Source organism: Dermacentor variabilis, chromosome 3 (genome assembly GCF_050947875.1).
Source record: "Dermacentor variabilis isolate Ectoservices chromosome 3, ASM5094787v1, whole genome shotgun sequence".
Taxonomy (NCBI): Eukaryota; Metazoa; Arthropoda; class Arachnida; order Ixodida; family Ixodidae; genus Dermacentor; species Dermacentor variabilis.
The window spans coordinates 53382083-53395908 of record NC_134570.1 but is presented as its reverse complement, the minus strand read 5'-3'; the positions used below and the strand labels follow the sequence as shown (position 1 = coordinate 53395908).

Here is a 13826-nt window from a genome sequence, read left to right as displayed (position 1 = left end):
ATTCCCAAATTATACGCAGAGATTTACGGTTTTTCTGTTCCGAGCGAGGAACCAGTGGGCTCCCCCTCCCTCCCCCTCCCCACTTCCATATATATGTCGACTTTTTGAAGCACGGACTCGCTATAAAAAAAAGTTAATCCTGTACTGTCCTACCTATCATACGTACGCTACGCTGAGTTGAACATCTCCAAATTCTTATTTAGCCGGGAAATCTGAGCTCACAGCTCATAACGCTTTGAACAGGCTGGAGGGAGCTTACCCCAGCTGTGGTTATTTGAACAAACCAGTTACGACAAAACGATGGAACCAATTACCGACTAATTAAGAAATGCACTAATTGAGTTTCATTAAAGTAGCATCTCATTCGTGTGTGTGAGTGTGTGTGTAATTAGAAATGTACTAATTATGTTTCATTAATGTAACATCTCATTCGTATGAGTGAGTGAGTGTGTGTGTGTGATATGTACTTTCCACGCCCAGAAATAAACACGAAGAATTCCTAATTTTACTGAATGTGGAACCATATTTGGGCATACAACGAATAAGAAAAAACGACAATTACTTTTCCTTTAAATCATTTTCGTATCTTATAATGGGTGATAATCCACGCCACCGAATTTCGCTTCAGCCTCCTGCAAGCGGTAGCAGCAAACGTGCCGCAAAATTTTAAAAAAGTATAGTAAAATAAATAATAATAAAAAAGAAAATTAGAGTCTTGTCTTACGCATAGAAACTCGCTTTGCAGTGTAGTTGAGCATTTGCTGCTTTTACGAAATAGCTTTATGCCGAGATGTTCCACTACCATGCAGCTTAACGCTCGGCGGCGGATTCGATCGGAGCGAAGACCACTGAAAATGTTGCACGTGAAAAGCCTCGGCACAAGTTTCGGTCTTCTCGAAGCCAATGCAGGGTGCCTCGAAATGGAGTAACTATGCGCGCGAAGAAGCCATCTGAGAAGCCAAGTCATTCCACAGTTGGGCCAATGCCAGAGACCCGTACGCAACAGGTGGTGAAGGGAAGACGTATGTGTGTCAGCAAGCACGTGAAGTAAAGATAGTCGAATAAGTCAGCGGAGAGTCCAATGCGAAATTCCCCCTCCCCCCCCCCCCCACACACTTTTTTTGTGCAGATAGGTAAACACAGAAATCGCAGATGGCAACACGTGACCCTAAGCTAGGAGGCTATCAGATCACGTGATCTCGCGTAAGCAAAAAAAAAAAGAAAAGTTCGATCTCCGGCAGTCTCGCCTCTTCCCCGTCCGAGGAACTCGGCGGAAAATGCCGAGCCTGAACTTGTAACAGATTTCCAAAGTAACATAAAAAAACGAAAAAAGAAGCATAATTTTAGGAAAAAGGAAACACCAAACTAGCTATACAAGGTAAATCAAAATCCTTCATTCTCCGTTGATTCCGTCATTCCCAACGCAGTCTACACTGTGCAGGAGACGCCGATCACGAACCTACACAAGAAAGTTATCGTTTCAACGAAAACGTAAATAAACGAATTTTAATTTAGGAAAATGAGTCACCATACTGGTACGTAAGAAAACCGATCTAAATTTTTGCGATTTCACCCGTTCTCGCCTTAGCCAGTCTGCGACGGACGCCAGCCGCGAACCTAACAGGAAAGCAATCTTTCCAAGAAAATGAATGAGAGCACGAAGTTAAAGAAAGAAATTTAAGTAAGTCGAAAAGCTTCAATCTATTCACCCTTTCCCGCCCCAAATTAATCGGTGACGGACGTCGACTGCAAACCTAATAAATCAGCTATCATTGCAGAAGAAAAAAGAAAGTAACTGAAGAAATACGAAAGTAGACAAGTGAGAACGCCTGACTATGATATTATACCGCCCGCTACGCCATTGGTAAAAAAAAAAAAAAAAGACCCATTGACTCACATCGTGGCGTCGGTGGTCCCTGCCGTCCACGACAGATCCATTGAGCAGTGCCTCGGTGACCTCGGCGTTGTCGGAGCACAGCGCGCTCTTGGCGGCCGCTGCGGCAGAGCTCATGGCGATCGTCCCAGTCGGAGTGTCCTTTCCGGACCAAATGACGACGTCGCAGTCGAAGAGGAAGAAGGTGTGAACGGTCGGACGTGGGGTGGGAGGGGGGGGGTGACAGCAAATAAAATGCAACAGCTAGGGGGGTGGGAGTGACTCCGTACACGTATATGCGACGACGAGGTGTGTGAGTGGGGGGACCTCGACGGATTACTGGTCGCCCTTATATACGGCAGTTTGGTAACAGCCCGGGGCCATTAAACGATCAGCGACGCTGATAACGCGGTGTCTGCTGCTGCTGCTATAAGCTGGCTCCCTTGCTCGCGGCGCACGCTAGGCAGGCAGGCTGGCTAGGCGGCGATTGCCGCGTCAGCGGGCGGGCAGACAACACAGAGCGCGGGAGGCCTATAAGCTGGCGAGCTAGCTAGCTAGCCGGTTACTTTCGAAGACCTGCTGCGCTCAGTGAAACCTCCTCGACAAGACGCGCGGAGAGAGAGAGAGAGAGAGAAAGGAAAGAACAGAATGGTTGAGGACACGAGTGCGAGTGCTTAGCGTTTCCTGTAGCGAGCGAGACCGGCGGCGACGCTCACGTTGCGCCGGCCGCGCCGCATTGCGTCTTCATTTGAATAAACGCACCGACTTCGTTAGGGATGCGCTGTCTGTTACACGAAGCGGGAGTAGTATTGCTGTGGCGGGGGTACGAAGGAGGATTCGGGGCGGGTGGGCAGCGCTTCGTACTACATATCGCGCGCCGCCGTCCGAGCTCAGACTGTGCCGAGTCTCGAATGAGAAGTGTATACAGCGCAGAGTTTGGAACAGAACTGAAATGCGAGACGCGCACGGAAGCGCTATTGCCCATATCTCCGGCTGACCGCCATTGTTAAAGCTTTTTAATTACAGCTCCGCCCAACATTCTTTCAGTTGCACCTACAGGCTTTAAAGGAGCTGCACCAGCATATGAAGCAGTGAGCGAGTCTGCAATACGGCAGAAGCGCTGTATCGAGGACTCCGCTCCGCGTACCGTCAGGCCCGCTCGGGTGCGGAGCGTAAGTTCCGCTCTTCCGGCTGAGCGTTCAGCGGTCACGTGACACCGCCGATAGGGAGCGGATCAACGCATGTAAGCCGTTAGAGGGACGTGTCAGCTCGCTTGCTTGGTCTTTTAGCGAAGTGGAGAAGTTCTAGCCCAAACGTATATAACCGAAGATGAGCACGGCAGCAGCCTCAAAGGGTGAACTATGTTTCTATTCATCTGCTGGCGCAATCGCTTCGGTAGTGACAAACTTTATGAATGCATCTTGTACGCTTCCTTATTATATTTTTCTATGTTCTTTTTTTTTGATGAGAAGAGTCGTGAAAAAAAAAAAGAATGATTTTAGCTTTACAGTTTATCACAGCTTCCGAATTCAACGCCAAAAGCGCAGCGTATCTGTGTACAGGACTTCCGGTATTTTGGTGCGCTTATTCTGGACACGGTCTAGTTCCGCCGTGTCGAAATCTGCCAATTTCCGCTCTGAACTAATCAGAGATGGCATACAGCGGCCCGATGAGCCGGTCAGAGCTGACATGGTTGCGACAGTGGGGCAGTTTAGAGGCTGTGGACCATATATAATTTGAAATGCAAACGCGTATCGCGACAACATTGTTTGCCTTGAGCACTGATTTTGCGTGACCGGTCTCGCTCCACCGGCAATATGGAGCGCCTTATGTCCTATGGCTTGCCCTTCCACACAGCGGTGGGCTGATTGGATTTGTTCTGCACATAGCGTTCTACAATTTGCCTTCTCGGAAAATTTTCGACACAGTTCTCTTCGTGACATAGAAAGGCAATTTTTCGTCATCGTCTGACCTGTAAAATCACATTGTCGGCTTCAATCGCGTACGTTTCTCAATTTTCTTTCCCATTTTCTCTAGAACTTTTTATCCCCCTTCCTCCTTCCTAATGGAGAGTACTTGACATCTCTCATAAACACACCTTAAATAAATATCTCTCTCGATAGTGCGCATGATAGGTAAAACCTCCTTTCAATAACAAGGGCATATATGCCACACTAAAGCTCTCTAAAGCTAACGGGGGTAGCCGACGTTCTAGTTTAAATTACGAGCAAGAAACAAAGTTGGGCAGGTCATACATTGCATAGGGGGAGATATCCGGTGGTCTATTGAAGTTACAGAATGGGTTCTAAGAGAAAGAAAACGCAATCGAGAGACGGCAAAGTATCAGGTGGTGGTCTGACGAAATTAGGAAATTTGCAGGCAGAAGATGAGGTCAGCTGGCGCAAGACTCGGCAATCGCCGGGACAGAGACGTTTGTCTTGCAGTGGACATAAACAAGACGATGACGATAATGGACAGTTTCTGACTGAGCCTCTGTCCGCTTAGATTATGCGTCCACTCTTAAACCAAAATTACACCCTTTTGTCACACAACTGTGATCGTCGTCCGTCTTGTCCGCATTTCCTTTCTTTAACGCGGCGAGCCCGGTACCTCCAAGTCACGAACGCGTCATGCCCGTTATCAGCATGGCAGAGCATTCTCGAGAGGAAAGTAGCGAGCGCAGCGTTTTCAAGAAAGGAAACGCAAGCAAGACAGACGACGATTACAGTTCGTGTGGCAAATATACACCCCAGAGGGTGTACATTTGCTTAAGAGAGTATGTAGCGCCCGACGCGCCTCATCTGCAGGATTAACTGTCGCACGGGCCGACGCAGGCACAGAGATCGATTCTTATAGGAAAACACAGCGTTTCTTTTTTTCTCTTTTTCTCGGCGTTATTTCTAACAACGCACAAAGGACGGCCCAAGCGGGAGCAGCAGGAAAGGCAGCCGGTTTCCATACGCCCGTTATCGACGGCGCTAATCGAGAGAGTTGTCGAACGAGCCTCGACGCCTCCCAACCAGTCGGTGAAGGACGACGCGCGGGAAAGGCGTTCACTGTGTCTGCACAACTCCTCCGGCCTTCGCTCGTATCGCAATTCACGGTCAAAACAATCGCGAACGTGTCAAGAACGTTTCAATGACGCGGTCGCGCCATCAGAGGGAGCGACCAACTTTGGGATGTTATGTGTCTTTTTTGTTTGTTTCGTTTTCAAATCTCGGGCATACACTATCACGAGCTCTAAACAATGTAGGGCTGATCTGTTTAATTAAAAAAAAATGCGGTACTGGAGAGCGAGCTGCGAGGTACTCTGGCACTGGAACCGGAGACTGATTCGTGGCTTGGACTCGTGACGAGGACCTAACTCGAACATTCCCTCGATAACGCTCTCGTTAGGCTTAAGCCAGCTGAACCTTCAATCTGCAGTATCTCGTGACCTCTGAACCGTTGATAGGTTCAGAGGTCACGAGATTGTGCCGCTGTGAGCGAATGCGGGCGACGTTGCATACCTTGCACGACCTCCTGCGTCACTGTTCCCGCTTCGAAAAAAAAAAAAAAAAAGAACGACGCCAAACTTTCAAGTGTGTAGACTGAACGATCGGTCTTTTACAAAAGAAAAAAACATATAAGGTCCCGAGAGCCTCTCCTCGCTCCTCACCAGTCTAGAAAACCACATTGCGGTTTTGTATAGCACTATACTGGCTGAAGGCGAGACTTCAGTGAAGGATGTGAAAGTTAACTTTTACGTATTTATGTCACTTTGGCGCAGAAAGCTTGCTATGTAGGCCGAATCTTGAGTTTGCATTAGAATTCGACGCAGTCTTTGATTACCGATAAACGATTGACTATGTAGAGGCGAGTAGAGACGCCCGTCGAAATCCGTGACGTCATGGCAGGATGGCGCGAAAAAGTTGTAGATGCAGTAAATTGTCACTTTGGAGGCTTTGCCTTTGCTATCCGCTTACCATTATGACATAGCAGCGTCGATAGTTATTCTCGGTTCAATCCAAGACCCGACTAAACACCAAACTGCTAAATCGACACTAAAGGGAAACATTAATTTATGCTCATAAATCATTCTTAAAAAAAAAAAGAAAACTCATTTGTATTCATTTCGCGGTGAAAAGTTGGCTAACACAAAAAGAAAAGTGACGGTTAAACTTTTATTTGTTCGAATTCCGTGCCGCAGCGCCAGCACCGGTACACGTCGGTGTGACGACATGGATTTCGAAGCACTTTTCCTTACTTTGGCCGTTGTGGTTCACTAAACGTTCTGAAACTTGCTAAGCTCAGCTTCGGACTCCCTTAGAATACAATGTTATCGATCTTTCTCGTTGAAATCTATGCCGTCGTGGCGAGCTGGATGCGAGGAACTTCATGGCTACTTCGCCAACTGTCGTTCGTTCTTCTGTCTTGGCTTGTCTAGTGTCTTCAGGAGGTAAGACTGGCTGCTTTTTTGTTCTTAAAGTTCAAAATATGAACTTACTAATGCAGCTGAAATTATATTTTTTCTGTGTAGTGTCCATTTAAACTGCGTTATTATATACCCTCACGTTTACAAACGCAGGTCCCAAGACACTTCAGGCCACGCTCTATGTATCATTCGATTAGGTGTTGACAGCCTTACGGCATCCTTCATACGTGTGCCCGTGTACAGCAGTGTCGATCCAAATGGCGGTATAAAATCGGTACCTCAAAGAGAGTTTGCGTACGCACTTTAATTGTTCAGAAGCGCTGAGCCGCAGCGCATCCAGTTCGTAAAGAGGAGGAAAAAAATATGCGGATCCCGCGCACTCTGCGAAGCAATTTTGTGCGAAGCTTCTCGTCGGCGCCTGGCCACATAGCATCGCTTCTAGTTCCACAAAGTGACCTCAGATGGCGCAACATGTCTGTGCAAAGCAATCGATTGCGTGACAAAGTGACGGCGATTCACAGCACGGCGACTAAGCTGGCTCGACGGAGACGACGATCACGCGACTGATTCGTTGTACAGAGCTCAATAATCATTAAAAGCGTTCCGTTATGATCGTGGGGCTAATCCCAAAGGCGGTACTTATGTCCCATAGCGTCTCAAAGCGCCAACCATCACTGGGGAAGGACGGGAGAAATCGGCGGCTCTCGGTTTCACGAGCAACTTGTTGCTAGGCGACATGACGCACGCGAAGGACAGTGGTAAGATTTAAATTATGATAGCACGTTCCCTTAGACGTCTATAGGCTAATAGAAAGTGGTGCGCACGCGCATACGTCGCTCTTCCAAGGTAATTGTTGCTATGCGACGTGAAGCTCACACCAGTCATCTCGAAACACAAGACGGCGTGAGAAAAGTACGCATGTGCTGGCAGTCTAAGTGATAACGCACCGGGCTCTTGCGCTGGAGATCTTTGGTTAAAATTGCTCCAACGGACGCGTGTTTCTTCTTCCTTTTTTTTTTTTTTTTTGACGAGGTGTGACAGATACCTGCGCCTATCTACAGCAAATGGGCTTGGCACTCGGCAAAGAATGCTTCGCATGAGAAGATGCCTGGAAATACTTATTACGGATAACTACGTAGAGAACTCACGTTATTATAAGCACGCCATCACCTTAACTCCTGTAGCACTTAAATACCCTCTTCGCTGCCAGTGTCCACGTTTGTGGGCACTTTTTTCCAAAGCTAAGTGCCCTAGAAGTACTCACTCAAGCAATCCATACTCAAGCAAGAATGGCGCAAGCGAACAGGGATGAGATACAAAGCAAGGACGAGCGCCAACTAGCAACGATGGTTTATCTTGAAGAACACGCAAAATATATGCCCTGACATAAACACGTGTAGCAGCTTAAAGATTAGTTAGCAAAGCGAGTCTGCACGAACTAGAAATCGATTATGTAATCACTAATCTTTACGCTGCTATACGTGTTTATGCCAGGGTATACATTTTGCGCATTTATTCAAAATAAACCGTTGTTGCTATTCTGCGTTTGTCGGCGTTTTCTATCTCGTCCCTGTTCGTTCGCACCATTCTTCCTTGACATAGTGTTCACGAGTGAGAAGTTGCGAGACGTTAAAACTGAGGGGTTTTTTCAGCCTGGACCATGCTTTCTCGACTTCCAAAAGAGGAAGCTATATCTTGGCTGAGGCAGCCCTCAATAAAGAAAAGAAAGAAGAAGATTGCTGCGACCGGCATCGCGAACGTTCATGTTGGCTACCAGTATTTACATTTGTGGACAGTTTTTTCAAAAGCCAAGTGTGCCTCAGCGAAATGTTCCAAAGAATTCAAATCACGCGAGTTTGTCAGTCTACATCACCGTTTACTCTGCATCCAAAGAAGGACGCCATATCTCTTCTGAGGCGGTCGTTAAAAAATATAATAATGGCTGCGAGCACCTCACAAGATGTTTTCCCAACCTGTGTCCACGTTCGTGGACACAACTTTTTGGCTATAAAATGCCCTTTATGCCACCGTAGGTTTTTTTTTTTTCTGTGAGCTCCTGAAACAGTGTGAAACAGAGTTTTAAAAACAGTCACTCACTTCTTTGCCTACGTTCTTTTCCATAGGGAAGAATATACAGTCTACATTACGTCACTGCCAGGTAGATGCTTGTCCGCGTATTTTCACGAATATGACAGAGGCAATCGACAAGCCTAACCTCCATGAACACCGTTACGAACAAAAGTCACGACGTGGGTGTAACAGCGCCTTCAAATCGAGTGTGACAGATATATACACATGGGTACAACGCATATGTATGTGACGAATGGGTCAGCGTATGTGTGTTTAGAGAAAACTTACAACTTTTTTTTCTTTCCAACCAGTACACTATTTGTCAACGCATGTTATACAAGAGCAACTCGCTGATACTGCACCATATGTACGCGTTATATTCACCGTAGCATCACTTCTGCTCACATGAATGTCGTCTGCAGAGGTAGCCCTAAGAAATTCATACTTCTTTCACATTGTAATGGCTGGCTCGGCCATACGCGATCACTGAAATTGTGAGGAGACCATCGCACGCCTCTTACGCAACGGCACTCGCTTCGACGTCCAACGTCAGCATTTTCGGAAAGCCCTCAACCAACTGGACAGTCGTGTTCTTACAGAGGCACGTATGCTGGGTGCGGGACCTCACCCATCGTCAACCCAAGGAGCTATGCTAGCTTTAATGACTTTCCTTAACTCAACGGACCAGGGAAAGCGCCTGCAGACGCCCTGCGTCTACTAACTTGAGCGGGAACTGTCTTCCCTTTCGACTTTTCCATATTTATTTCAATACACCGTCCCCTTTTCCTTCTACAACGCAGTCAAGGGGACGGCTGGTTGGCCTCATTAGTTTTCTTCTCCCTTTCTCTCTCTCCCCCAGTGTAGGGCAGCCAACCAGACTTGACTGGTTAACATCCCTGCCTTCCTTATATCCCCCTCTCTCTTTCTCTCTCTCTCTCCATCTCACACACTCATCGTCCTTTGCGAAAGCGTAGCTTGTGGGTTGCTGTTCTACGAATCCTAAGAAGCGATGGAGCATTGGATGCGCCCCCATCTTGTTGGGCCAGCCAACCAGACTCTTGACTGGTTAGCAACCCTGGTTTCTTTATATTCCTCTCTCTTTTTTCTATCTCTAACACACACACTCATCGTCGTTTCCAAAAGCGGAGCTTGTGCACTGCTGTTCTACGAATCTTAAGAAGCCATGGAGCATTGGATACGCATCTTGCTGGGCCTGTACACAGTATATAGTTTGTTCACGTTCAGCAAATAATTGCTCAAAATTTCAAACGATTAATCAATAACAGATGCTAATCGTCCGTGGACCAACATTTCTTTTTTCTAAGCCATAAATCCTTAGTCTGTAGAAGCAATGTTTGCGCATACGAATTTCTGCACTTATTCGTTTCTCTTTTCTTCTGCCGTAAAATCACCTAGCTTTCAACACAGACAAGAAGGGACCAGAAATACTGTAGAGTTCATCAACATTCGGCGAGTGAGAACTATTGTAGTATTTAAATACATACCGCATCGTTTGCGAACTCACGTGGGTAATACTGCCAGCGCAACACAGCGCGACCAAAGCGGCAACGGGGAAGAAAAAAAAAAGAAAGCTAATACAAATAAAGAAAACTTAAAAAGTTACGCGCTCCATTTTCTGAAACGTGCCACAAAGTCCCGCTCTCACGAGCTGGGATCATGGCGGTTCGACTGTACCAACCACCATTTCTTTTTTTTTCACTTCGCCGCCTTTCCAAGTTGCTTTGCATAAACGCCGCAAATTACGCGCATATTTTTTTTTTCTCTATTTATGTCTCTCGTTATCTAATGGGATGAGCTGCATGCATTTTTATTGTCTTTTGCTTACTTGAAGAAGGCTCCCAAGCCCCCTTCGTAGCACACGTGCGGGGAATACTGATCATACGCCCCCTGTCGACGCTTCTCACCTTGAAAAACATTCCTTCTTCCAGCTTAGACATAGCCCGGGCGAGCTTTCGCAAAGCCATTTGTCGCTGTGCATATCAAACAGGATGTACGCTAATCACAATATATTACACAGAGCTTTCGGGGTCTGCAGACGCAGCATAAAGAAAAAGCTCTACTATGCGCGGAATGCCTCGTTCTCGTTTATATATTTCTCGAGTTGACATTTATTTCGAAATCAGTCCCGCTAAACAATTTCGTAGTTTGCGCGTGCAAACTAGGACGATCGACGGCAAGCGAAAAGTGGTGCCATCTGGTGCGCGGTGGCGTCTATACTGCACGTGACTGCCGATGGAATCCCGTGCGCGATCTTCGAGGCGTCTGGGAGAAAAAGAAAAGATTTAATTCTGCATGGTGCTTTCAGTGCGTCAAGAGAGAGAGAAAAGAATGCATAGAAAGGCAGGGAGGTTAACCAGAGGCAGTATCGGTTGGCTACCCTGCACAGGGGAAGGGTAAAGAGGGATGAAAAGAGAAAGAGTGGAAGGAGAAGATAGAGAGAAATAGAGACGAGCTCGAACAAACCGCGTGCGTCAAAACCCACAATATGACTATGAGGCAGGCCATATTGGGGGGTGCTGCAAATTCATTTTTGACCACCTGAGGTTATTGTAGACCACGCACCTAAAGCTTAGCACGCTAGAAGAAGAAGAAAAAGGAAAAAGAAGAAGAAGAAGAAGGAGAAGGAGAAGAGTTAGTTAGTTAGTTAAATGGGGTTTAATGGCGCAAAAGCGGCTAAGGCTATGCTGCGCCAAACACGAGGTGTTTTAAAATCTAGTGAATGAAGGAAAATGCTTTGTTAATAGTCTATATTTTATGTAAAAGTCCACTGTCGTCTAGAAATTTACGGATGTCACATAATGTCACTAGTGGATCATCACCTAAAATTAGAGAAGGGTGTGGAGGTATGTGTAGTTGATATAGTTTGTGCAAAAGTGTTCGTCTGTGTGTTTCAGTCTGGGTACATGTGAGTAATATGTGTATAACTGTTAGTGGCTGTTGACATTTCTCGCATGTTGGTGTGTCTTCTTTCGTAAGTAAGTAATTGTGTGTGAGGTGTGTGTGCCCAATGCGTAGTCGGCATAAAACTACTTCGATGAACCGCTCCTGATGATAGCATGACTTCCACTCGCCAACTATGGGTTTCGGGAGATGTAGTTTGTTGTCAGCACAACGGTCCCATTCGTGTTGCCATTTTACCGTTAAGGCTTTTCTAATCGCACGGATGCTATCTTTGTATGGAAGTGTTGTGTTTGTTATATCTTTGTTCGCTGCCATCGATGCACATTTATCGGCTGCTTCGTTCCCCGGTATCCCAACATGACTTGGTACCCAGCAGAAGCGGATTGATCTCCCATATTTATTAAGCGCGACCATGTTTAGTATATCCCCTAACAGGGGTTCACACTCACATTTCAGATTTAGAGCTTTCAGTGTACTTAAGGAATCAGTGTATATGACTGTGTTTTTGTGCTTGCCAGTGATAATCTTTTTAACTACTACCCATACAGCATAAACTTCAGCAGTGAAAACAGAAGCATGTATTGGTAGACGGATACTTGTTTCCCAATTTTCTGTTACGGCCCCTACACCCACGTGTTCTTTTGTTTTGGAGCCATCCGTGTAGAATTCCATGTGATTTTGATACTTGTCTTGAAGAGCACGGAATTCTTGCATGATGTGTTCATGTGGAGTGTTTCTTTTCTTTAAATGTGTTAATGTCCAGTCACACAACTGCGTGAAATTGTACCATGGGGCCAACCGTTGTGGTTTCTTGGCGACCTGGAGGACTTCGTGGGGGATGTCATAATCCTGACAGTATTTCTCATACCGCAGGAGAAGTGGCCTAATCAGGTTCGGTTTATTTGTGTAGTGTAAGCGTGAGTTGCACTGTGTGAGGATGTTGTAGCATATGTGTTGCGGTGATGACTGAATTCTGAGTAGGTAAGAGAATGTTAATAAGGCTCTGCGCTGCTGTAATGAGGGTTCATTACACTCAACATATAAGCTTTGAATGGGTGACGTTCTGTAGGCACCACTTGCCAGTCGCAATCCAAGGTTATGTACTGGATCAAGGAGTTGGACGTAGGACTGCCTGGCTGAGCCGTAAACCACGGAGCCGTAGTCTAAAAGGCTACGCACAAGAGACCGGTAAATACGTAAAAGACAGGTTCGGTCGGAACCCCAGTGCTTATGAGCCAGAACTTTTAGGATATTCAATGCTTTATTTGCCTTAATTTTTAGTGTTTTAATGTGGGCTAGGAAGTTTAGTTTTTTATCAAAGATTACTCCCAAGAATTTACATTCCTGTTTTACCGGCAGTGCGACATCATTCAATTTTAGAAGCGGGACTAAGTACAATCCTCGTTTTTGCGAGAATAGCACTGTAACGGTTTTTTGAGTAGAGAAGCGGAAGCCATTTTTCTCAGCCCACTCGGTTAGTTTATTAATTGTTATCTGGAGCTGTCTTTCACATGTTTGTAAGTTTGAGGCGCGGCACGCTATTTGCAGATCATCCACATATATGGAGTGCATAACAGAGGGGGGGATTGCTTTGTTAACAGAGTTCATTTTTATTATAAAGAGTGTTGTACTTAGTACGCATCCTTGTGGCACTCCATTTTCCTGGATGAATATACGTGACAGCGCCGTTCCTAAACGCACCTGGAATGTTCGGTCCGACATGAAATCGGCTAGACATTTGAGCATTCTACCTCGGATTCCTAAATCTGCTAAGTCCCTTAAGATACCAAACCTCCATGTTGTGTCGTAGGCCTTTTCTAAATCAAAGAAAACAGTGAGACAGTATTGTTTGTGTAGAAAGGCCGCACGTATCTCGTCTTCTAGCCGGACTAGGTGATCTGTTGTGGAGCAACATTTCTTGTATCCACACTGATGGTTATCTAGCATGTTCTCTGTTTCAAGGATGTATGTCAGTCTTATGTTGATGATAGCCTCATAGGACTTTGCAAGACAACTTGTGAGTGCTATGGGTCTATAACTGGTTGCTGTTGTGGGAGGTTTTCCAGCTTTCAAGAACGGGATTATGATAGCTTTCTTCCACTCTTTCGGCATTTTTCCCGTTTCCCAGATTTTATTAAAGAAACGAAGCAAGGTTTCAACTGCATTAGGAGGTAGATGAGCGAGCATCGTGTAATGTACTCTGTCCGGACCAGGTGCTGTTTTTTTGTCAGTTGTTAGTACTCTATTGATTTCCGGTAGTGTTAAAGCGGCATTATACGGTCTTTCTGAACTTCCTGTGGTCGGAAGCTTTAGTTTTTCTGCTAATTGCTTATGTTTTAGAAATGCAGCTGAATAGTTTACCGAGCTTGATATAGTATGGAAGTGTTGTCCTAATATGTCTGCTTGTTCGTCTATATTTGTTTGCGTGCCTGGAGGTGATAGTATGGGGATAGAGTAAGAAGCGTAGTCGCCTCTAAACTTACGAACCTGATCCCACATTCGTTTGGATGTTATTGAACTATTTATAGACGAGACATAATTTTTCCA

The 13826-nt window shown here is 45.9% G+C and overlaps 1 protein-coding gene across 3 annotated transcripts in view; it reads right to left on the bottom strand.

The window, feature by feature from the left end:
- Positions 1-13826, bottom strand: part of LOC142575614 (cationic amino acid transporter 4-like) — a 153884-nt gene that overhangs the window by 111277 nt on the left and 28781 nt on the right. Inside the window, exon 1 of one of the 3 annotated variants that reach the window (XM_075685107.1) lies at positions 1898-2133. The exons of the other annotated variants lie outside the window; for them this stretch is intronic. Within the exon in view, the coding sequence (XP_075541222.1) occupies positions 1898-2011 (114 nt within the window). The 5' untranslated portion in view covers positions 2012-2133. Of the gene's footprint in view, positions 1-1897; positions 2134-13826 lie in introns of those variants that run through there. 3 annotated transcript variants of the gene reach the window in all.